Here is a 26632-nt window from a genome sequence, read left to right as displayed (position 1 = left end):
ATTAGTGAAAGATAGATAAAGAAACAAAAACACAGATGCTTAATCATCACAAGATTATCATTGTAGGGCACTTCTTCCTTTCTTCAGATCTACAGCAAATGAAATAGGCAGTCGGTAGGAATGATTTCAGAGTGGTGCACATAGTACGGATGTCATATGTACTGACGTCATATTAAATACCGCTATTTTGTAAAATCTGCTGCTGCCAAACAGTGCCTCATGAACAAACAGAAATCTTATGCCATGCATTTACCTATTCTTTTTTTGTCATAAAAGAAGCCATTGAGTGCAAGCTATGCAATAACTATTTTAACTGAGACATCAGCTGCACCCTTAGTGGTATCCACAGTCTAAGGAAACCAGCTTTGCTACCAATGTTCCTCAATCATAGACATCAATATAATCTCTGATAGGATATCAATGCTCTGTGTAATGATTTCTCCATTACATAATGTGGCAAATTAAATTAAGTACTACATGACTGCAGATAACTCCTGATGACAACAGAGAAAGTTGTTGAAAGCTTGATCTGATATGACAAACAATGAAAAATTTATCCAAGGACTCACAGCCTTCTTATTAACGATCAATACTTAGGAAAAAATAATTTTCCTACTCGGTTACTTAAATTGTGCAATCCAAACATTCAGCTGAATTTGCTTTTTTGTGGTAACAGTGAAAAAATTGCTGCCATTAGACACATCAGTCACATATGCATGAAGTGATACTGTCATTGGATAATAATGTGATCATTTCCTCTGCTGAATTTTCAAAAATGACTTTATTCGACCATGCTTTTTCCATAATGAGCTGTGTATGGTTGATGGCTTTCTTCTGGTCTTTGGTTGTGGAGTGCCCTGGCTGCAGAAAGAGTGCTTTTTGTTATTTCTGGCAACATAACCTGCAATCTTCCGTGTTTTTTCATTCAACTGCAGCACCACTTTCTCTCCATAAACAACTTACAGCTGCAAAAGATCCATAGTGTAATGTACTTTATACAGAACTCTTAAACAGGTATGTGCTATTGCGTGGATAAGGATCTGCTACCTTAAGAGTGACAAATAATTTGCTGAGTGTCAGATGTTCCTTTCTGTGATGATGATCCTAAACATGGCAGCTTACTGCATCCTGAGCAAATGAACCTGTCGTAGTAATTCATTTATCCATATAACATTTTCCCCCTGATGTTCTAGCTTTCTTTCTTTCTTTGACATTTTGTGCCAGTCTTCACAGAAATGCTTTCATTAACATTAAAACCTGCATCAGCTATTTTGTTCAACTTGATAAGTGAGCCACCATTAAGTTTCTGTTTCTCAAAGTAGGTGCACAATGCAGTAACCACTTTATTGATTAACCTCATATCAAAGTCTGCTACAGTTGGGTCACTCTAAGAAGATCCCTGGCAGTTGCAGTGGGCTGGGCATAGCAGCTCCACGTGCCTACAATGTTGTCAGCTGTCAGGGATCAACTTACTCAGACTCGACTGTAGCTGGGTGAGTGACATAGAACATTTCCACTGAATTTCCATTCACTGTGCTACACATAACATCCACTCCCTCCCCCCACCCCTCCCCTCCCCAGCACCACCACCACCACAATCAGATGATGTCATCTGTAGGCAGGGATGAATAGCTGGGTTTGTAATGAAAATCAACCCTACTACAGTGTAATAGCCTGAAATTTTTTAATAATTGTGATGTTTCTGGTCATGAAAACATGCATTTCATGATGTAGCCATACTGATTGGTTTTAGTAGAAGCAAATGTTAATGTGTTGTACCTGAGCAGGGGTGAGGATGGCTTCTTTAATTCTGAATATACTAAAATCTAGATAAGATATGACCTTAAGTTAAGAGAAAAATGGCAGGAGAGCATGATAATAAGGAAGTATGCTCTTTTGTCTTCATTGATCTTGAATTCTGGGTGTCCTTTTTACTTACACACACACACACACACACACACACACACACACACACACAATCACACAATTTGGGTAAGTTTAAATTTAGGGATAGAGAATGGCAAGAAATGTTTAAGATGTGCACTGTATAGTGCGACTTGTGGAGTATATCCATTTAGATGAAATGAGCATATTGTGCACTTCTGCCATCCAGTACTCAGAAAATATGTGCAGTAATTAGTGCCAAATGTGTTGGATTATCACAGGATATCGTTGTTTTGTGGAAGTCCATGCCACATTGTTCTGTGAGCGAAATGGAGGTGTAAGATTACTTTCAGAGAATAATAGACTTTAAATAAATCCTACAGCAAATATTGTTGATCACTCTCTAGACTCTTCGGCACTGTGTATTACCAATGCCTTCTTCAAAAGTCACTCCATTTGGAAGTGTCATCGTAAGTAAAACTCATGTCTCTTGTTTTTGTTTAAAAGTGTATTGATGTAGCACACTAATGAATAAGTGTTGCTTCATAATCTGTCTGATTAAGAATAGAATTAGTCTAGTAATGTATTGTAATTCAGCAATACTTATCAGTAAGAGTCACTGTTAATTTTTACAGATGTGGATATGGCAATAAACACTTTTCGTCGTGTGCAGAAGGCAGATCCACACCGCTTAGACAATTTGGACACATATTCAAATTTGCTGTATGTTAAGGAATTGAAAGTAGAATTGGCTCACTTGGCACACCACGCTTGTGAAATTGATAAATACAGAGTGGAAACCTGCTGTGTCATAGGTAACACATACTTCATTTTTTAAGCGATTCATTGAACTGTAAGTTTGCACAGTCTCTTTCATTTTGCCTGTCTGCAAGTCAGCACCTCTTCGGTATGGTGAACAGCAGTCTGTCCTTTCCATATTGTTATTGTAAAGTGTTATAAATATTTATAAAATATTTTTTGCTTTTTTATGAAATGAGGGGATATAAGTGGAATGTATGAAGCAGATTGTGATTATCCTTAGGGTGTAAGATATTTAAAAATATTTTACCATTAGTTTTTGGCTTTTCTCTACATAAAAAATTACAGAAGTTTTCTGTTTCTAATTTTATTGCCTTGGTTGTAAATATTTTGGACTTACAGAGATACTTTATATTTTATACTGTACTTCATGGCAGTAGCAAATATAAGATAACATAAGATACTATTTATACTGGGGAGGCTATCGGAATAAACACAAGACAGTAGGCATTGTCAAAGTACTCTTTTCTTTTTCAGGAAATTATTACAGTTTGAGGTCCGAACACCAAAAAGCAGTACTGTACTTCCAGAGGGCCTTAAAACTTAATCCACAGTACCTGGCAGCATGGACCTTAATGGGTCACGAGTTCATGGAAATGAAAAATACTAATGCTGCAATACAGTGCTACAGACAAGCTATAGGTATGTAAATATGTGGCTTGAGCACTAAATCACATATCTCTTCATATTCTTCTTCACTCCAGCTTGACTTTTGAGGATTTAAATATTTAATTATTCTGCTATTCCAGTGAGATATTTAGTATGTAACACTTACTTCAAAATTATCTCAAAAGCTGCAGGAATAAGTCAAACTGTATGCTTTACTTGAAGTAATTTTGTGACTGGCATTTCAGTCGGGTAAAATGTGGACCAGCTGTTATTCAGCTATAGCTTTTCTTCACTCTCCCATGTACTCCTTACGATGCCTGCTTTGCGGTAATACATACAAGAAGGTATGAAGGAGTGAATGGGAGGGATTTGAGGAGGGAGGCTGCTACCCATGTGTGGGATTTTGGAAAAAGATAATGCAGTGAAGGCAGAACAACACAGTAACTTTGTGCTTTATAATTTATTCGACTTGTTAAGGGAACAAGTTCAATCAGTGAAAAAATGAAACTCCCTGGCAAATTAAAACTGTGTGCCAGACCAAGACTCAAAACCCAGAACCTTAGGCTTACATGAGCAAGTGCTTTACTGATTGGGCTACCCAAGCGTGACTCACAACCTGTCCTCACAGCGTTACTTCTGCCAGCACCTCATCTCTTACCTTCCAAACACCACAGAATTTTTCCTGTGGAACTTTTGCTACTACAGCTTCTGGACGAAAGGATATTGCAGAGACACAGCTTAGCCACTGTGTGGGGGATTGTTTCCACTCTCTGTAGTGGAGTGTCTACTGATTTGAAGCTTCCTGGCAGATTAAAAGTTCATTCTGGAAAAGGTCCACACGGCTGTGGCTAAGCTGTGTCTCTGCAATATTCTTTCTTCCTGGGGTGCGGAAGAGTGCATCGTCCTGCAAGTTACGCAGAACTTCCATGACGTTTGGAAGATAGGAGATGAGTTACTGGCGGAATTAAAGCTGTAGAGACAGGTTGTGACTCGTGCTTGGGTAGCTCAGTTGATCGAGCACTTACCCACAAAAGGGAAAGGTCCTGAGTTAGTCCCAATCTAGCACATGGTTTTAATCTGTCAGATAGTTTCAAATTGGTGCACATTCTGCTGCAGAGAGATGGATTAATTCTGGAGGCAGTGAAAAAATGTTTGCTTGATGAGCAAATAAGAAATACAAGAACCATTTTCCATCTGACTACTCACACCCTTGACTACCCCATAGAATGTAGCCCTGTGCTTTATAGACCAATGAAAAGTGATACACTCTTGATGTGTTCTCATGGTCATATCTACGAAGATATTTTGGCAGTTTTTTGAAAAGGGTAGATTGCTACTCGCCATACAGAGTAGATGTTGAGTCGCAGGCAGGCACAGTGAAAAGGCTGCTAACATGTAAGCTTTTGGCCAAAAGGCCTCTTCCCAAAACAGAACACACACACACACACACACACACACACACACAGTGTCTGTAGCTGCTGAGGCCAGCCTCAGCATCTAGAGACAATGGGGCAGTGGTTTGTGTGTGTGTGTGTGTGTGTGTGTGTGTGTGTGTGTGTGTGTGTGAGAGAGAGTTTACGTAGAAGCAGCCCTAAGGCCAAAAGCTCACATGTTAGCAGTCTTTGTCGTATCTGTCTGCAACCCAACAGCTCTCTATGGTGAGTAGCTAACTATCCTTTACATTATATTTTCATTATTCCATCCTGGATTTTCCAAGGTGTTTTGGTTAAAATGTACGGTAAGTTATACATACCAGTTAAATGAAAACCTAGATATATAACCATGTCCAGTTGATAAATTTGTTTCTTCATTAGATATTCTATGATTGAATACATGCTGTTTGCTTTTCATTCCGTATTGGTATTAACTAAAAGCTGTGGAAAAGCCAAGTCTCTGCTTGATCTGTTTACATAAAGGTGCATTTCTCTATATCAAGGGCGTGCCTTTGCAAAATTTGGAATAAATTGAGAGAAGGTAGGGGCCAAGTTGAAGTTTTGAGTTGGTCCATGAGGCTTAGTGGCTCAGTTGATAAGACATTGCTTGTAAAAAGTAGATATACAGATTAATTTCTGAAACAAAGTTGTGGAAAAGCTCGTGCTCTACTGCATGAGTCAAGAGACGTGAGTGAATGACGAGTTTCTTCAATACATGGTCAATTCGTTCCCCCCACCCAGTACTAGTGTTCCTTGATGGGAACTTGCACTCCAACATATCCTTGCATATCAGCACTACTCTGCTGATCTTAGCACCTGTAAATAATTCCCCCTCCCCTCCCTTTTTCAATTAGTATTTAATCATTTGTTCGGTCATTCTTTTATCTTAAACTCTCCTCTCCTTTATTCGATTTCCCCAACCTCTGTTCCAACTTTTGTTCTAGTTGTTCACTGCATGATTAATCCCACTTTGGGTTTCGCTTTGTGTGTGTGTGTGTGTGTGTGTGTGTGTGTGTGTTGCCCTTCCCTTCATCTTTTTTCCTCTCATTTTTGGAACAAAAGGGTCTCTCTCAACTTGGGACTAACTCTTTCTTTTCAACTTCCACCAACCAGTCCCTCTTTCCACCCTGAGAAAGGGACATAAAAGTCCCAAAAGCTACAAATATTTTTTTCCTACTTTGTTTTTATTCCACTACCTGAAATTTCTTCTCCTGAATGTAAATGATGACCAGCCATTATGTCACTTACAGTTTAATAGTTTCCTACTAATGCAAGATTGAATTTGACAAACTTTATTACATTGTTGCTATTCATTTCATACTGTGAGTAAAAAGCTAGTGGTTAGTTGTCCTTTGTTCATAGATGTATTTTTGAGCATGGTAGTATCTAAAAAAATTAAATTCCAGTACCATTTTGTGTTACTTTTTGGAATGCTCCATCTTAATGTTAGAGGAGCAAGTTTATTAAAAAGAAGAAATAGAAGCAGTTTCAGTGTAGTTTGTGAGGTTTTCCATAAAGAATTTTGACCATAGGAAAAAATTTTTGCTGACAAAAGCCTTTTGTAATTGTTGTTGTTGTTGTTGTTGTTGTGGTCTTCAGCCCTGAGACTGGTTTGATGCAGCTCTCCATGCTACTCTATCCTGTGCAAGCTTTTTCATCTCCCAGTACCTACTGCAACCTACATCCTTCTGAATCTGCTTAGTGTATTCATCTCTTGGTCTCCCTCTACGATTTTTACCCTCCACGCTGCCCTCCAATACTAAATTGGTGATTCCTTGATGCCTCAGAACATGTCCTACCAACCGATTCCTTCTTCTGGTCAAGTTGTGCCACAAACTTCTCTTCTCCCCAATCCTATTCAATACTTCCTCATTAGTTATGTGATCTACCCATCTAATCTTCAGCATTCTTCTGTAGCACCACATTTCGAAAGCTTCTATTCTCTTCTTGTCCAAACTATTTATTGTCCATGTTTTGTAATTAGAAGAGTGATAATCATTCTAACTGATATTCAAGCCCAGGCTTGTTTCCATCAACTATTAGCAGGAAAAGATACAACCTATCAACACTAGAGGAGAAACTGAAACTAGGAGAAATCCAGTTTCTCAGTTGCTGTGATACGTACAGTCAAGCTGTGTGACACAAAATAAATGGGGATCTATTAATCTTTCAAACACACACAAGTGTTTGACAGGAAAATGTTGACAGAAGACCATAAAAAATCAAGAAACTGTAGTTTATCGGTAAAAAATCTAAAATGGGATGGTCAGTTATCACAATATGTTACCGAATTCAGTTGACTCAATGTGTAAAACTGTGAAATAGTGCATATCCTTCACTTTCCACATTCTGGTCATTTGTTTTTTAATTTCCAATAATCTAGGAGGGCTTATATGTCAATAGTAGTATTTCATCTCTGGTTAGAGAATGTGTAGAAACTTGTGTGACAGAATGAGGAAAAGCTGACAAAGGAAGACATTTTGAATAAAATGCTTACTGGTTATGGTTTTTTTTTTGGAATGTTTTTGTAAAGGCACTGTTCATGAAAGGAGTGCTAATGTGTAAATGTGCAGCTTGCTTGAAAGAGAAGTGTGAAGATGCAACAACTTGTTTTATGATTTACCGTATGAAGAAAAAACAACATGAGAAAGAGAAAGTAATAGATACTCATGAAAAATTATTTTAAAAACCCAAGATGAAGTATGAAAGAAATGAAACTATGTTTGTAACTTTTCCAAAGACAGTCTAAACTGGAGAACAAAGACGTGTGAAAAATCCATGTAGCTTCTCACGAAATTTCAATCACCAGCTTTCTCCTCCAAATGTGAGAATATTTTGTTGACACTGCCCTACATAGGGAGAAGTCGGTGTCATTGTCATCATCATCAGCATAAAACAACAGAAATCAGAGCTCGCACAGAAAGATATAGGTGTTCATTTTTTCTGCGTGCTGTTAGAGAGTGAAATAATAAAATTATTGTGAAGGTTGTTCGATGAATACTCTGCAGGCACTTGAGTGTGATGTGCAGGGTATCGATGTAGGTGTAACTATTTCACCAGCACTTAAAGCTTCTGATTTCAAACTTTCTCTCCAAATGACTTACTGCACTGACATGTTGAGCGTTCCATATATTATATTATATATTTCATATGTGGAATAAAAAACAGCTTAAAGAATAGTGTAGATTCTATCAGAAGCAAACATAACAATTACATGTCTCTCGTCACACACAACTTTTGTGCAAGTGCAATAATTGTTGTGGTACATAGACATTTTGACCTAGATGCTTCTCGAAGGCTGGCAGATTTGAACTCTACCAGTCTATTTCGTGAATTATGTAAAATATAAAATATTAACTACTACTGACATCACCCCTAAACGTTCAGCATAGGGCTCATTTGCCTTTTAAGATAACTGCAGGCTGACTGCTTGTTTTTTGGTTTGGTTATTCGTATCCCAAGAAAATTGTAACAGGCTAATACACAAGATGGCGAAAGCTGTACTCATGGCACACAATTTGCAAAGTATACATACAATAAGATGACAACAGTTGTGGGATAACAACATTCTCATATACAGATGGTGGTGCTATTACATGCACAAGGTAAAAAAGGCCAGTGCATTGGCAGAGTTGTTATTTGTACTCCTGTGAAAATGCTTCCGATGTGATTATGGCCACTCAATGGGAATTGACAGACAGTGAACGCTGAATGGTGGTAGGAGCCAGATGCATGAGACACGTGTCATTTCAGAAATTGTTAAGAAATTTGGTATTCAGAGATCCACAATGTCAAGAGTGTGCCAAGAATATCAGATTTGATCTGTCATTGCCAGTCACGACAGACAATGCAGTGACTGATGACCTTCACTTAATGACTGATAACAGCAGCGTTTGTGTGGAGTTTTCAGTGCTAACACGGAAGGCAAGACTGCATGAAATAACCACAGAAATCAACCATGCAGTGAAATTTGGTGTTAATAGACGATGGCAGCAGACAACTGATGCAAGTGCCTTTGCATGCGATGAGTCCATGGAGTCAAGTTGTCGACAAGACACTGTGCAAGCTGGTGGTGGCTCCATAATGGTTTGGGTTGTGTTTACGTGGAATGGACTGGACCCTCAGGTCCTGCGGAACCAGTCATTGACTGGAAATGACTGTTTGGCTGCTCGGAGATTGTTTGCAACCATTCATGGACTTCATGTTTCCAAACAGTGCACTGGGCCACAATTGTTCGTGATTGGTTTGTAGAACATTCTGGACAATTCGAGTGAATGATTTGGCCACCCACATCGCCTGACATGAATCGCATTGAAAATTTATGGGATGTAATCGAAACTTCAGTTCATGCACAAAATTCTACACTGGCAACACAGTTATGGATGGCTATAGAGGCAGCACAGTTCAGTATGTCTGCAAGGGACTTCTGATGACTTGTTGAGTCCAAGCCTCATTGACTTGCTGCACTATGCTGGCTGAAAGGAGGTCCGATGTGTTATTATAGGAGGTATCCCCTGACTTTTGTCACCTCATTGTGCTAAAGATAATGTATGCATGCTCTTCCTGTAACATAACTGCCCCACATGCAACAGTTTAAGGAACATCTTGTGCAAGTCACTACCAAATGGGCCTCATATGAAATGGATTCAACCAAACTGGATTGAAATATTTATGCTGTGGGTAAACAAATGCCAAAAATGGAGTAGTATCACACTCAGTCATTATCTTGTACACCTTATTACAGAAGTGGATGCTTTGCAGTACTGAAACACACTGAAATAAACCATCATAAGGGTGCTACCTGTACCTACAGACCACGTAACAAACAGTATAATTTGCATCCATCTCGCACTGAAATAAACCATCAGAAGGGTGCTACCTGTCCCTACAGACCACGTAACAAACAGTATAATTTGCACCTATCAAACAGTAACTTAAGGTGAATAAACTGAAACTATTAACTTAACTGTTAAGATTTATTGAGTGAATATAGTGAGGAATAGGTGGAGAACAGTGAGTTTTGTGATCAGGTAGCACAGTATGATTCTGAATAACTACAGTGATTAAGAAGTGGTCCCTATTTTGTTAAAGGCTACTAAATATTATGCCATAAACAGCCACTAAAGATGTAATTCTTAATTGAGAAAGTAATTTTAATGTCTCTCTGAATTTGTTAATACAGTGAATCATTTTCTGGAGAAGCTGCAAGTCAGAAAAGAATTGCATTAACAATTTTTGTATTTATTTTATTTTTGGTGGTGACAAAACTTGAATAACAAGAGTCATTACTGTTAGGGCTCAAGCAACACTGAGCACAGGGTGGGGTGTGCTAAGTGTGTAAGTCAGCAGCACCTGGTAGTAGCTTGAATGCAATAAAACTTTTTTGTGTTGTTGTGGAAACTTTAATATAATCCATTAACAATGATAGGTGAAAGCCTTCGACTAAAAGCAATGTATTTGTTTATAAAGAAACTTTTTCTGCTACCAGTCACTTTTTCTTCTGTTTGTTTATTTCTTTCACAACATGTTTTGATAAGTGATTCCCATTTTCAAGTGCACTTTTTGTGTCCTGTGCATTTTGATGTGGGAGATGGTGCATTATTCTGATGCCTATACCATTATATACTCTGGTGTGCGAAACTTCAATATGAAAGGAACTCTCGCAAGACTTTTCAGTGCCAAGTAACATAACTCTGTGAAACTTGAAACATACATAGAAAGAACAGATGCTATAGCAGGGAAGATAACTGAAAGAAATAAGCAATGAAACTTTCATTTAAGTACAATAATTATACTGAAGTCACCATGATTTCTGATGGTCTCCAGGGCAATACAAAGATGGGACGTGGTTCTTAGTAGAGTGTCTGATCACCACAGACAGAAACAAATATGCTCTGCAACACAATCCCGTGATGACCACAGGATTGGTGTGGTAGGACATTCTGTTCCTTGATCAGCACGGTTAACAACTGCTGGATGGTCGTTGGTGCATGTGATCTTCATGGGATTTAAGTCAAGGGAACAAGCAGACCAGTCCATTCATCTAATGACCTCTCATACCAGTAGCTCATGTGGGTTTCTTGGATGTGATCTCAATTTTCTTGAAGGATACTTGTAATTTTATTTTTAAGGTGATTAAAAAAAAAAGAAAAGAAAAAGAAAGAAAGGAAAAAAGTGACCTGGGCATGAACGTCTCCATATGAGCCCCCTGTGGATCCGGGGGTTAGAATAGGCCCGAGGTATTCCTGCCTGTCATAAGAGACAACTAAAAGGAGTCTCGCAAGTTTCGGCCTTTATGTGATGGTCCCTTGTAGTGTTTGGCCTCCATTTTTCAAAATTTTCCCAAAGAGCGAGCCAGTTGGGGAAGGGTGCCTTGCATGGTGCATAGTATCCATCATGTGCTGAGACCTCTCGCATCCTTCGTCAATGTGGATCTGCACTTCCACTCATTCTCCAGCTGTAGGGTGAGGTCACCCTCCTCGATATGTTTTCCTCCATCCTCTGTGCAGTATTGCTTTCTGCGTTGTTGATGGACTTCTTAGCTCGTTTGCACCTGATATCCATCATGGTAGCCAGTCCGTTGTGGTGTGGCCGCCATGTACCCTGTGGTTGTAGCCCCTGACCACACAGGGATTGCTCTGCTAATGCCTGTGCTGTTAACTCCCCATGTGTGCCAAGTAGTTGATGCCCGTCACCCTGGGGCATCGGGACTCCCGGAAATGGCCATCCTGCCAGGTGGCCTGTGCTGCAGCTGGGTGGTGCCTGTAGGAAGGCCCCCTGGTCAGAGTGGGTGGCATCAGGGCGGATGACACGCCACAAAGTGTAGTATGTTATCTCTTGCTGGTGGGCAAACACCAGCAGTCTCTAAGCAGTCAAGGTCTAACTTCAGTGCTAAGAAATACAACTCTAAATCGTTCCCTTCCCTGGCCACATCATGGGGGGGGGAACAGCAGGCTAAGGATGGCAGCGAAGCTTATTCACCCCGGTACGTCGTATGTACAAGAGTTGATGGGGAATCTTTCTTGTCAATGAAACCTCAGTTTTTTGTGGAGCATTTAGAGGACAAGTTTGGGGAGCTGGAGGGCTTGTCCAAAGTGCGGTCAAAACAGCATCCTCTTCCCAGTCACGAGCACTACTCGCCTGTGAGAAGCTGGGAGATGTTTCTGTTTCAATCATGCCCCATAAGAGCTTAAATATGGTCCAGGGTATCATATTTCACAGAGACCTTCTTTTGCAGCCTGGCGATGAGCTGTATGCCAATTTAGAGCGGCGAGGTGTCTATTTCGTCTGGCGTGTCCACCGGAGTCTGAGGGATAATCACATTGCCACCATTGCCTTTGAGGGTGACACATACCCGAGAAGGTCAAGGTGACTGCTACTGCTGTGACGTAAAGCCATATATCCCTCCCCCGATGCTGTGCTTTAAGTGTGGGAAGTTCAGCCATACGTCTTCCGCTGTAATTCCAGTGTCACCTGTCGGGATTGTGGGCGTCCTTCACATCCCAACACTCCCTCTGCCCCACCTCCCATCTGTGACAGGTGTGGAGAGCACCATTCGCCTTTCTCACCAGACTGCAGGGTTCTCCAGAGAGAAAGAAAAATATTGGAATACAAGACCCTGGACCGACTGGCCTACACTGAGGCTAAGAGAAAATATGAGAGGCTACATCCTGTGCGTATGACATCAACCTACGCCGCCGCTGTGACAATGATTCTACCATCTTCTGATCTGCTGCATAGGGTTGGCTCTCAGAACCGTCAGACTCCACCTGCCCTCTTGATGTTGGGGGACACTTCTCTCCCTGTTGCTCCTGCACAACCTACTTCAGTAGCAACACTCCCCCAATGATCAAGGACGTCAGTCCCCACTTCCCAGCCAGAGAAGCGTAAGTCTTTTTCGGTCCTCTCGCCAGGAAGAGATACCTTGTGTCACTCCCTTCCCATGTTCCTACCATTGGCAAAGCTGACACACGCCAGTGGCTGAAGCAACCACAGGTAGCTGGTCGTAGGGCTTCACGGTCTTCTTCAGTCCCTGAGACTGAATCACTGAAGCTCTCCCAAGAAGGCAAACCTAAGAAGCAGTGAGAGAAACCAAAAAAGAAAATGACCCCCAAAAACCAAGGCACTGCGGTGGCAACCACACCCCACTTCCTACAGGCTTTGTGTATGAGGATGAGGTGGAGATTCTGGCATCCGCTAAGGACCTAGATCTCGCTGGGCCCTCAGACATGGTGGATGTCGATCGCACAGATACTCATCTGGTGGCAGCAGGTGACACTGAGGCGTAGACTGCCTCACTGAGTGTTTCATACCTTCCCAGTCTCACGATCACGTAATCCTCCAGTGGAATTGTGGCGGTTTTTTCTACCACCTGTCTGAGCTACGGCAACTCTTAAGCTTTACGCCTGCTTTTTGCATTGCCCTCCAGGAAACCTGGTTCCCAGCAATGTGGAGCCCTGTCCTCCACGACTATAAGGGATATTACAGGAACTGTAGTGACTATAATAGTGTGTCAGATGGAGTTTGCGTCTGTGCCCTGAAGTAAGTATGTAGTGAACCTGTGCCCCTTCAAACCCCTCCTGAAGCTATGGCTGTCAGGATAAGGATGACGTAGGAAATAACTGTCTGCAATGTAGATCTTCCTCCAGTGGTGCAGTACCCCTGCATGTATGGGCTGCACTGACTGATCAATTCCCTAAACCTTTTCTACTTTGGGAGATTTTAATGCACATAACCACCTCTGCCTCTTAAATACAGGTGCTCCCACACGTTTCAGTGTGGCACATGGCACATATTCAGCCAATGATCTCTCGGTTTGCAGTCCTGACCTTCTCCCATCTGTCCACTGGAGGGCACTCCTCCGGTGTCATGTCCACGGACGCCTACCCAGATGAGCTTTAAACAGGGCAGATTGGGAAGCATTCACCTCTGCTGTCACCATTAAATCTCCCCCACATGGTGTCATCGATGTTGTCATTGAGCAGGTCACTACAACGATCGTTTCTGCAGCAGAAAACATGATCTCTCGTTCTTTTGGGTGCCCCTGGTGAAAGACAGTCCCTTGGTGGTCGCCGGAAATCACTGCGACAATTAAGGAGCATTGGTGAGCTCTACAGTGACATAAGTGGCACCCTTCTCTAGAGCACCTAATAAACTTTAAGTGGCTCCCCGGCTGCGTTAGCCAGCTTATAAAATGACGGAAACAGGAGTGTTGGGAGAGGTATGTGTCGACCATTGGGTGCCATACGTCACCTTCCCAAGTCTGGATGAATATCAGACATCTTTTTGGGTACCAGTCTCCAACAGGTCTCCATGGCATTAACATCAATGGCGTGTTATCTACTGACGCAAATGCTATTGCCGAACACTGCTGAGCACTATGCTAGAGCCTCTTTGTTGGAGAACTACCCCCCAGCCTTTTGCATCCTCAAACAGTGGATGGAAAGGAAAGTCCTCTTGTTCACTACATGCTACAGTGAACCCTATAATGCCCCATTTACAGAGTGGAAGCTCCTCAGCACTCTTGCACATTGCCCTGACACAGCTCCTGGGCCAGATCAGATAAACATTCAGATGATAAAACATCTCTCATCTGACTACAATCGACATCTCCTTCTCATCGTCAACTGGATATGATGTGATGGTGTCTTTTCGTCGCAGTGGCGGGAAAGCACCATCATTCCAGTGCTCAAAACCTGCTTGATGTGGATAGCTACTGTCGCATCAGCCTCATAAACTTTCTTTGTAAGCTGCTGGAACATATGGTGTGTTAGCGGTTGTGTTGGGTCCTGGAGTCCCGTAGTATACTGGCTCCATGTCAGGACAGCTTCCTCCAGGGTTGCTCTACCACTGATAATCTTGTGTCCCTCAAGTCTGCCGTCCAAACAGCATTTTCCAGGTGCCAACATCTGGTTGCCGTCTTTTTTGACTTCCGTAAAGCGTACGACATGACCTGGCGACATCATATCCTTGCCACATTGTGTGAGTGGGGTCCCCGGGTCCCGCTCCCGATTTTTATCCAAAATTTTGTGTTGCTCCATACATTCCGCGTCTAAGTTGGTGCCTCCCTGAGTGAGTCAGTGAGTCAGTGAGTGAGTGAGTGAGTGAGTGAGTGAGTGTGTGTGTGTGTGTGTGTGTGTGTGTGTGTGTCCCTCCCTATTCAGGAGCATGGCATTCCGCTGGACTCTGTATTCAGTGTCTCCCTATTTTTAGTGGCTATTAATGGGCTAGCAGCAGGTGTAGGGCCATAGATCTTACCTTCTCTGTTGGTGGATGACTTCTGCATTTCGTACTGTTCCTCCAGTACTGGTGTTGCTGAGCGGCGCCTACAGGGAGTCAGTCACAAAGCGCAGTCATTGGCTCTGGCCCACGGTTTCCAGTTTTCAGCCGCTAAGTCGTGTGTTACGCATTTTTGTTCGCGTCACACCGTTCATCCAGAACCAGAACTTTACCGTAATGATGATCCATTCACTGTAGTGGAGACATATTGGTTCTTAGGACTGGTTTTCGATGCCCAATTGACTTGGCTACTTCACCTTCGTCAGCTTAAGCGGAAGTGATGGCAACACCTCAATGCCCTTCACTGCCTGAGCACCATCTGGGGTGCAGATCGCTCTACGCTGCTGCATCTCTACAGAGTCCTCCTTCAATCCTGCCTTGCCTATGAGAGTCTGGTTTACGGTTTGGCAGAACCCTCAGTGTTGCATTTACTCGACCCCCGGCACCATTCCGTCGTTCGCCTAGCGACAGGAGCCTTCAGAAGGATTCCAGTGACCGGTATCCTGGTGGAGGGCGGAGTCCCTCCATTGAAGGTTAGGCATGCACAACTGCTCGCCAGTTACGTTGCACATGTTCGTAGTTCACCTGTGCATTCGAATTACCGTCTCCTTTTCCCAACCAAAGTGGTTCGTCTCCCGCATCGGCAGTCCAGGTCAGGGCTTACAATGGTGTTCGTGTCCGGCCCCTTATGTCTGAACTGGAGTCCTTCCCGGTACCACCTCTCCATGAGGTCCATTCATGTACACTTCCATGGTGTACACCTAGGCCGCAGATCCTACTGGACCTTCCACATGTCCCTAAGGACTCCGTTAACCCTACGGCTCTGTATCACTTCCTCTCTATTCTTGACATGTACCGGGGCCATGAAGTGGTGTCCACTGTCAGCTCAATGGGTGATGGTCACCTGGGCTTCTGTTTGTTCATGGAGGACATATTGAACAGCACTCCTTGCCAAATGGCTGTAGTGTTTTCACTGCAGAGCTGGTGGCCATATCTCGTGCTCTTGAGCACATCCTCTCATGCCCTGGCGAGTCATTTCTCCTGTGTACTGACTCCTTGAGCATCTTACAAGCTATCGACCAGTGCTACCCTCGCCATCCTTTGGTAGCGTCCGTTCAGGAATCCATCTATGCCCTGGAATGGTCACTTCGTTCATTGGTGTTTGTTTGGATCCCAGGACATGTCGGAATTCCAAGTAATGAATTTGCTGACAGGCTGGCCAAAGAGGCTACATGGAAAGCGCCTCTGGAGATGGGCATGTCTGAAACTGACCTGCGTTCTGCCTTACGCAGCAGGGTTTTTCGGCTTTGGGAGACAGAATGGCATAACAGTACGCACAACAAACTGTGTGTCATTAAGGAGACTACGAATGTGTGGAAGTGTTCCATACAGTCCTCTCGCAGGGAATCAGTTGTCCTCTGCTGGCTCCGCATTGGCCATACATGGCTAACACATGGTTACCTCCTCTGTCTCGAGGAGCTACCTTGGTGTTGCTGTGGTTCACAAATGACGGTCATCCACTTTTGCTGGACTGGCCACTTTTAGCCGCTCTGCGGCGGACTTTTAACTTTCCCAGCACCCTACCTACGGTGTTGGCGACAATGCCTCAACAGCAGCTTTAGTTTTACATTTTATTCGTGAGGGTGGGTTTTATCATTTGAACTAAGTTTTAGTGTATGTCCTTTGTCCCTCTTTGTCCTCCACCCTAGTGCTTTTAGGGTGCAGAGTGGCTGGCTTCTCCTTTTCATTCTCATGGTCAGCCAGCCATGGTAATATGCTCTCTTGTTTTGATCTCTTCTACATGTTTCTTTCGTCTCTCTGTAGTTTTCTTGTCCAGTTTTGTCCATTTTAGTGTTTAACCTTCTGTCATTCTTATGGTTATCTCTGTTTTTCCAGCTGTTTTTTGTATGTCTTGATTATTTTACTCCTGCTCTTGTGGAATTATTTTAATCAGAACGAGGGACCGATGAGCTAGCAGTTTGGTCCCTACTTCCCCCCCCCCCCCCATCCTACCCCTCTCTCTTTTAAACCAGCAAACCTACCTTCCATATGAAGAATTGAGAGAGCTAAATCATCCATATGCAGATGGGCGTTCGGAGCTGTCTACGGACGTATGAGAAAGGATGGTGGCGAGGCCAAACTGAGATGTGTTCATCACTAACACAAGGTGCTGGCACAATGGTTTAATACCAGCAAGCAATACTTCAGAACTCAAATAAATAATGGATGGTTGAAAAAACTGTGTCTTGTCCAGATTGCACTTGAACCCTGCAGGCTGTAGAACAGGTAATACAGCAAGAAGGTTTTGCAAATGTTCCTCTGTAGAGGCACCAGACACTACTATATCATCAAAATAGTTGGTGCAGCCTGGAACTTATGCAATAAGTTGCTCTAAAAAGTGTTGAAAATTAGCTGGTGAGCTTGCCACACCAAAAGGCAAACACTGGTATTGATAAAGCCCAAATGGGGCATTGATAACTAGAAGACATTTAGATTCCTTGTCGAGCAGCATGTGTAAATATCTCTCTGCCCTGTCAATCTTTGAAAAATAAAGACTTCTTCATAATTTCGCAAGCAGCTCATGCAGGTGCGGCAAAGGGTATGTATCAATGATTAACGGAGTATTAATAGATTTTTAAAAGTCAGTATGGTTTTTGACTGTTGCCAGTGGTGCTGACCATGAAGTGGAAGAAATAGGTCAAATAACTTCTAGGTATGAAGACAACCTAATGATGCTTCTATTTGATCCCATAAGGTTACAGGTACTGGGCAGGCTAGGAAAAACGAGGTCGGACAGACTGTTTCATTGTAATATGAACCTGAAATTCTGTTGCACAACCCAGCCCTGGAGAAAACAGATAGCATCTAACTATTGATAAGCAACTTGATCAGAAACCAAATGCACTTCATCATCAATGGAGAATCCAAACAGTTTAAAAGCATTCAAACCAAACTGATTTTCAGTGTAAGCATTGTCCACAACTAGGAGTGTTTATCACTGAACCACAGCCTTGCGAGTCACAGGTGCAGGAAACTTTTACTGTCAAAGAATGAAAATCTGTTGTTTATTTTAACTCACCAGTCTCCGCGACACTGTAGTCAGGAGGAGAGAACCCAAATCCACGTAAGTCTGAGAATTCACCAACATTACTGCTGCACCCATGTCTACCTGCATTCTCAATGATTTGTTAAACATGCCCATTTTAGTGTATAACTTGCTTTGAGACAATTCCACTGCTGACACACTGTTCACATTCATGTTTGTTTTGTCCTCACTCAGGTTTGGAAAGGAGTTGCATACAAAATCAATATGTCCTTTCTTATGGCACCTATGACACGTTGCCGAGCACTTGGAACATGCAGCCTGTTCGTGTTGAATGGTGTAATATGGGCATGAAAGCAGTGGAGCACAGGGCTGTTGGTGTTGTGACACAGACCGTCGTTGTCGTCAATACCAGTTACCTTTACAACACTGTGATCTCTGCTGGACTGCTGCAATAGTGTCTTCATTCCCTTGTGAACTGAGTGAAAGCTGAGAGGGGTGAGAGGAACTGATTTCTGAAACTTCAGACCAAGCTTCTATCTGATTATCTGCAGCCCATGAAACTACAGATGACTGACCAATGTTCAATACTTCTGTAAGCGTAGGATTCTCACACTGTAGAGCTTGCACTAAAACTTCCCTATCAGGAGCGAAACATATGATGGCATCACGAAGCGGTTGACCGGCGCTGGATTCCTTATGAACATTTCTCTCAAAATTACGATGGCAATTAAGTTTATGTAGTCCTGCTGCCCATACCCAGTTTGATTGTTTTGGCTGCTTTTGGCAGTGGAAAAACACTACACGAACATTAGTAATGTGTGTTTACAGTGGTAGGTAAAATGTAACTCGCACATCTAATAGAAAGAAAGACTTGGAGGTTCGTATAAGAGGGCAAGCTGACACAACTGATAACTGCAGGGTGAAATCCACAACATAGTTTACGTTTGTTACCTCAAATGCCTGGAAATGTTGCTGCAGGCATTTTTCATAAACGTCCCAGTCTTCTGTTACATCATCGTACACAGCGAAAGGCAGCGTATATATTGTTGGCAGGGTCAAATGTCATGCCAATGTAGTCGTTCAACTGGAAATAACAATTGTCAGCACCAGCTGTAGCTCAGGAATAGATGGAAGCACCGCTTCTACATAAATTAACCTAAAAGGACTGAAGTGGAACATGTGGAGACAAATATTGTACATTGCCAAAAAGTTTTCTAATCCAAGGATGCTGTAATTTATTGCTCAAACAGTACAGATACAAGGAAGACCAAGATAAAATACAATTAGCTGTACACAAGTATCCAGCAGAGCCGTCCGCTCATATATTCTTTAGTTCCAACAGGGGCACAGCTAGCAGGCTGTGCACACACCTACTGTCATATTAGGCTGGTTGGCCTCTAGTATCCAAATCAAGCACAGACTTCATGTGCGAACTATGAAGCAGCACACACGCAAAACTGGTAGTTACAGCAATCATATGATTGAGAACTTTAAAAGAGTGTGGGTCTATGGGTAGTGTTGCTGGCATGCAACCAGCAATGTTTCACAAGGCACTGCACGTAATGTACAAAACACGCAACACAGCAAGCACATGGCACTTGAGAAACAGCTAAGATTGGGTTTTGGCTGCCCCGTAGCACTTGACTCCTTGAAATGTCAGTCATAAAGTAATTGTAATTGGAGTATACAAAGGCACACAAAAGGAGTACACTAGTTACAATGAAAGAAAAGGTGTGCGTAAACAAAACACATGAATTCTTTGAAGCTAGTAATATTCACCCCATAAAAAAAGACTGAACAAAAAATTCCAAAGTAAAATTAAGGAGCATTTAAAGAACGCACATCTTCTCTTGAGTGAACCTAAAGACGCCATGTTTAAGAGCGCAGCTAAAAATTCACAAAGAAGGAAATCCAATAAGAGCAGTAGTTTACTTCATAAATAGCCCAGCATACAAACTATCACAGAAACTAATAAAATACTGATGAAAAATTATACATATGGAACAACATAATCTGTAAACAAAACTGCATAGCTGGTGAACTAAAAGCCACAGAACTCAATCATGATGCTCATTTTTTATCACCAGACATTGCCTGCCTTTGCTCAAACATAGCTATACAAGAAACTGTAGCAGTGATCCTGAAGAGCCTAATGAAACATAACAATGTGAATATGTGGAGCTTGTTGAATTCATGGAACTCTTCCAGCTGACTTAAAACTACTTTACATTTAATGGCAACAGTTATAAGCAGCCAGATGGCCTAGCAATTGGATCATGTATACATGGTAGCATAACCAAGCGAGGTGGCGCAGTGGTTAGCACACTGGGCTCGCATTCGGGAGGACAATGGTTCAAACCCGCGTCCGGCCATCCTGATTTAGGCTTTCCATGATTTCCTTAAATCACTCCAGGCAAATGCCAGGCCCCCCCTGCAGGTTCGGGGGTAAGAATAGGCCCGCGGTGTTCCTGCCTGTCGTAAGAGGTGACTAAAAGGAGTCTCAAACGTTTCGGCCTTCTGTTATGGTCCCCTCTTGGGTTTGACCTCTTTTTTTCAAAATTTCTGTTGTTAGTGCGTGCCATTTGGGGAAGGACGCCTTACATGGTGTTTTTCTATTGGTCCCTCATGCACCACCATCTTGCATGTTACCTATTGTAGTGTGGGGGGGATTACACCCAACATCTTCTGGGTTGTCTCCTTCTCGTCTTGTGCGCAATCCTCTTCTTAGCGCCCAAGACAACTGTGGACCCTTTCAACACCTAAAATCCAGCACGGTAGCCAGTCCGTTGTGGTGGGGTCGTCATGTACCCTCTTGGTGGTAGCCCCCTGACCACGCAGGGATCGCACTACAGATGCCAGAGCTGTTTCCTCCCCATGCATGCCAAGGAGTATGTGCCCATCTTGTCTGGGGCACGGGGACTCCGGGCAACGGGATATCGGCCAGGTACCCGTTGCTTTGGCTGGGTGGCGCCCTTGGGGAGAGCCCTCGTTCGGAGTAGGTGGCATCTGGGCGGATGTGGCGCAATGAAGCGCAATAAATCACACCAAGCTGGTGGTCGCACGGCCACCAGTGTCGCTAAGCGAGGTAGAGTAGACTTTGATGCTGCGCAATATGACCCTCAGTCGTTCCCCTCGTTGGCTGCACCATGGGAGGGACGCCGATCTAGTGCCAAGCGGGAGCCTTACGTACCTCAATACCTTGTCTGCAGCAGGACTGATGGTGACTCCTTTCTTACGACGAAGCCTCTGTTTTTTGTGGAACACTTGGAGGATAAGTTTGGGGAAGTGGCGGGGTTGTCTAAAATGAGGAATGGGTCCATCCTCCTCAAGACGTCCTCCCCAGCCCAGTCACGAGCGTTGCTCTTGTGTGATAAGCTGGGTGACGTCCCTGTTACCGTCACTCCCCACAGTAGCTTAAATATGGTCCAGGGGATTATTTACCATCGTGACCTCTTGTTACAATCCGATGACGAGCTGAGAGCCGACTTGGAACGACGTGGTGTACATTTTGTCCGTCGTGTACATAGAGGACCCAAGACTAACAGGGTGGCCACCGGTGCCTTTATCTTGGCCTTCAAGGGTGATGTCTTGCCAGAGAAGGTCAAGGTGATGGTTTACCGTTGAGACGTCAAGCCATACGGCCCTCCCCCGATGCGGTGCTTCCAGTGCTGAAAGTTTGGGCATATGTCCTCCCGTTGCCCATCCAGCGCTACATGTCGAGATTGCGGACGCCCCTCTCATCCCGATTCTCCATGTGCGCCTCCACCTGTATGTGTCAACTGTGGGGAGGACCACTCTCCATGCTCGCCGGATTGCCCCGTTCTTCATAAGGAGTGGAAGATCATGGAATTTAAGACCCTGGACCGGCTTACTTATCGAGAGGCAAAACTGAAATATGAAAGGTTGTATCCTGCTTCCATTCGAACGTCTTATGCTGCAGCCACGATATCGTCGCCCACGTGAGCGACGGTTGTCGCCTCATCTGTGCCGCCTTCAGTGGGCCCTCGGGGCCGTGCATCTCTGTCTGCCCCCCTCGTGCCTGGAGGCAAGCCTTCCTCTGTTGCCCCCTTAGCAGTTGGGGGCAAACCCTCTTCTGTCGCTCCCCCCACGCTTACTTCGGGAGTGACATCTCCTCCAAAACCGGGGGGCTCGATCCCTCCCCCTCCTTCTCCGCCGGCGTTGCCTCTGCCGGTTCCTCTCTCGCGGAAGGGGTCCCTCGGGGCTCTCCCTTCCTCCGTTTCTTCTCCTACCCAGCCGGATGTCAGCCAGAGGCTGAAGGTTCCGCCACCTGCTGGTCGTAGGGCTTCTGCGTCGTCGTCAGCCTCTGACGCTCCTTCAGAGAAGCTCTCCCAGCCCTCTCACCCTAAGGGCCGACGTGAGAAGAAGGACCGGAATGTGTCCAAGAAGAAGGACGTTCCGGCGGTTTCAGTACCGCCTGCTGTACATAGTCCTGGCTCCGGGGATGAGGTGGAGATCCTCGCCTCTGCCGCGGATCTCGCACTCACGGAACCCTTGGGGGCCTTTCCTATGGACTCAGCTGACTCTCCCCCGGTGGCGGCAGTTGGCTCTGAGGCGCTGTCTGCCTCTTAGTCGCATTCACGCCCTCCCAGTCCCTTCCTGCTTCCATTCTCCAGTGGAACTGCGGCGGTTATTTCCGCCACCTGCCTGAGCTCCGGATGCTTCTGAGTGTTTCCCCTGTTCTCTGCATTGCTCTGCAGGAAACTTGGTTTCTGGCAATGCGGACCCCCGCCCTTCGCGGTTATCGGGGATACTATAAGAACCGCGCTGCCTGTCAACGAGCGTCAGGTGGGGTTTGCCTTTTTGTTCACCACTCTGTCTGTAGCTCGCCAGTACCCCTTCTGACGCCTTTAGAGGCAGTCGCTGCCAGGGTTGAGCTCTTGCCGGCTATTACTGTTTGCTCTGTTTACATTCCTCCGGATGGGGAGCTCCCTCGACATGTCTTGGCTGTGCTGCTGGCTCAACTCCCACCACCTTTCCTGCTTCTGGGCGATTTCAATGCCCACAACCCTCTATGGGGTGGGACTGTCTCCGATGACCGCGGTCAGGCCGTGGAGCATGTGTTGGCTCAGCTCGACCTTAGCCTCTTGAATACCGGTGCTCCCACGCATTTCAGTGTGGCCCATGCTCTTTCTCGGCCATCGATCTCTCTCTTTGCAGCCCCGGGCTTGTCCCATCCCTCCACTGGAGAGTGCATCCTGACCTGTGTGGTAGTGACCATTTTCCCATCTATTTATCACAGCCCCAGTGTCATTCTTCTGGGCGCCTGCCCCGCTGGGCTCTCCACAGGGCTGACTGGCCGGCTTTTACTTCTGCTGCAACCATTGAGTCTCCCCCACAGGGTGACATTGACGAGGTGGTCCGTGTCTTAACCACATTCATCATTTCGGCGGCCGAGGCTGCCATCCCCCGCTCTTCTGGACTCCCTCAGAGGAAGGCTGTACCCTGGTGGTCGCCGGAGATTGCTGAGGCTATTCGCGACCGTAGGCGGGCTCTCCAGCGTCATAGGCAGCACCCGTCTCTGGAGACCCTCATCGCCTTTAAGAGGCTCCGTGCCTTGGCCCGTCGTCTTATTGCCCGGCGTAAGCAGGAGTGCTGGGAGAGGTATGTCTCATCCTTGGGCTCCCGTGTCCCCCCCTCGCTCGTGTGGTCCCGGATCCGGCGGATTTATGGATACCAGACCCCTATGGGTGTACCTGGGCTCTCCTTGGACAGCGCTGTCTGCACGGACGCTGCCGCCATTGCTGAACTGCTTGCCGCGCACTTTGCTAAGAGCTCTGCGACTGCATCTTATCCCCCCGCCTTTCGCTCTCTAAAGGAGCGAGCCGAGCGGACGCCTTTCTCATTCCACACGCGTCGTTCTGAAAAATACAATGCTCCTTTCAGCGAGAGGGAATTCCTCGCTGCCCTCGCCGATTGCCCTGCTACAGAACCAGGACCAGACTGCATCCACGCGCAGATGCTGAAGCATCTCTCCAGGGACTGCCAGAGACACATTCTCGCGATATTTAACAGCATTTGGAGCGAAGGCGTGTTCCCGTCGCCATGGCGAGAGGGTGTTATTGTCCCCATCTTGAAGCCCGGTGCGGACCCACTGGCGGTGGACAGCTATCGTCCCATTACCCTCACCAACGTTTTGTGCAAATTGCTCGAACGTATGGTGGGGCGGCGTTTGTGTTGGGTCCTTGAGTCGCGCGGTCTCCTTGCTCCATCCCAGGATGGCTTCCGTCGGGGCCGATCTGCAGCGGACAATTTGGTGCGGCTGGAATCTGCTGTCCGTACGGCCTTTGCCCGACGTCAGCATCTCATTGCTGTATTTTTTGATCTGCGGAAGGAGTATGGCACCACATGGAGGCGTCACATCCTTGCTATGTTACATGACTGGGGTCTTCGTGGTCAGCTCCCAGCTTTCCTTCAAACCTTTTTATTGCGCCGCTCTTTCCGGGTGCAAGTGGGTGCCGCCTCTAGTTCATCTTATATGCAGGAAAATGGGGTCCCACAGGGCTCGGTGTTGAGTGTCTCCTTATTTCTAGTGGCCATTAATGGTCTGGCTGCAGCCGTGGGGTTGTCGGTGTCTCCTTCTTTGTATGCCGACGACTTCTGCATCTCCTTTAGCTCCACGACTACAGGAGTCGCCGAACGCAGGCTGCAAGTAGCCGTTCGCAAGGCAGCATCATGGGCTCTGACTCACAGTTTTCAGTTCTCTGCAGCCAAGACTCGAGTTATGCACTTCTGCAGGCGTCGGACGGTCCACCCTCATCCTGAACTTTACCTCGACGGCCACCTGCTTGAAGTGGTGGAGACTTGCCGCTTCTTAGGACCCGTGTTTGATGCCCGGCTCACGTGGGTTCCTCATCTTACTCAGCTGAAGCAAAAATGCTGGCGGCACCTCAACGCCCTCCGCTGCCTTAGCCACATGTCTTGGGGTGCAGATCGCTGCACGCTGCTGTGATTGTACGGAGCCCTTGTGCAGTCCCGGCTTGATTATGGGAGCCTGGCCTATGGGTCTGCATCAACCTCAGTGTTGAAGTTGTTAGACCCCATACACCACTGTGGGGTTCGGCTTGCAACTGGCACTTTCCGTACGAGCCCCGTGGATAGTCTGGTGGAGGCCGGGGTTCCCCCGCTGCGGATTCGCCGCCATCGACTGCTCGCCGACTATGCTGTCCACGTGCATTGCTCGCCCGGCCATCCCAATCATCTCCTGCTTTTCCCTGCCGTGGTCCTCCATCTGCCCGAACGGCGACCTAGGTCTGGGCTTTCCATAGCTGTCCGCGTCCAGTCTCTGCTGTCCGAACTGGGGTCATTCCCTCTTCTGCCTCCCTTCCGGGTCCGTGCACCTACGCCTCCCTGGTGTTTGCCCCGGCCGTCCATCCGTCTGGACTTGGCACAGGGATCCAAGGACTCGGTTCCGCCTGTGGCCCTCCGTCGCCGTTTTCTTGCGCTCCTCGCCTCATTTTCGGGCTGTGAGACTGTCTACACTGATGGTTCCCTGGTTGATGGTCGCACTGCCTACGCTTTTGCTCACACTGCCCATGTCGAACAGCGCTCCTTGCCGGCTGGCTGCAGTATTTTTACTGCAGAGCTGGTGGCCATATTGCGCGCTCTTGAGCATATGCGTTCCTGCTCAGGTACGTCCATCGTCATCTGCAGTGACTCCCTGGGCAGCCTCCAGGCCATCGACCGCTGCTATACCTCTTCTCCTCTGGTGTCCTCTATTCAGGAGTCTGTTTCCGCCATTACCCGCTCTGGTCGTTCGGTGGTCTTTATTTGGACACCAGGTCACGTTGGCATCCCGGGGAACGAACGTGTCGACAGGCTGGCCAAAGGGGCGATTAACGCCCCAGCTTTGGAAATCGGCCTCACGGCTCACGATCAGCAGCTGGTGTTGCGCCGTAAGGTGCTTGGGATGTGGACTGCTGAGTGGCGTGGAATGACATCCCCGAATAAACTGGGGGCTGTTAAGGAGACGACCGATGTGTGGCGCTCCTCCCTGCGGGCTTCTCGCAGGGACTCTGTTATCCTGTGTCGGCTCCGCATCGGCCATACATACCTGACGCACGGCCATCTTTTGCGTCAGGAGGACTCCCCCCTGTGTCGGTGTGGGTCCCGGCTGACGGTCGCCCACATTTTATTGGAGTGTCCCCGACTGCGCACCCTCTGGCAGTCTTTTAATCTCCCGGGCACTTTGCCTTTGGTTTTAAGCGACAATGCCTCCATGGCTGATGACGTTTTAAATTTTATCCGTGGTAGTCCTTTTTATGGTTCCATTTAGGGAGGTCCTGCTCCTTTCCCTTTGTGTGTCTCTTGTCCTCGAGTCTCTCATATTTGGTTGCAGATTTTAGTGTGTAGTCGGTTGGTTGACACTTTCCCTTTTTTGTTGTCGTGGTCAGTCAACCAGTCTCCGGCCATCTTCTTTTCTTCTGTTTCCTTTTGTCTGGTGTTCATCTGTACTCTTCGTGTCTGTAGTGTTCGTTACTGCATTTGTGTTCTTTTAGGGCCTGGGGGGGGGGAGTCTCCTTCCCCTTGGGGTTTTACCTGCTTC

General features: G+C 45.7%; 1 protein-coding gene across 3 annotated transcripts in view; it reads left to right on the top strand.

Annotated features, from left to right (window-relative positions):
- The window catches only part of LOC124596382 (cell division cycle protein 23 homolog), a 101924-nt gene that overhangs the window by 53660 nt on the left and 21632 nt on the right, over positions 1-26632 (top strand). For all 3 annotated transcript variants that reach the window (XM_047135500.1, XM_047135501.1, XM_047135502.1), the window contains 2 exons: positions 2520-2699; positions 3181-3345. In XM_047135500.1, coding sequence (XP_046991456.1) covers positions 2520-2699; positions 3181-3345 — 345 coding nt within the window. The remainder of the gene's footprint in view (positions 1-2519; positions 2700-3180; positions 3346-26632) is intronic.

Source organism: Schistocerca americana, chromosome 2 (genome assembly GCF_021461395.2).
Source record: "Schistocerca americana isolate TAMUIC-IGC-003095 chromosome 2, iqSchAmer2.1, whole genome shotgun sequence".
NCBI classification, from domain to species: domain Eukaryota; kingdom Metazoa; phylum Arthropoda; class Insecta; order Orthoptera; family Acrididae; genus Schistocerca; species Schistocerca americana.
The sequence above is the reverse complement of the archived record's forward strand: the minus strand, read 5'-3'. Positions and strand labels throughout refer to the sequence as shown.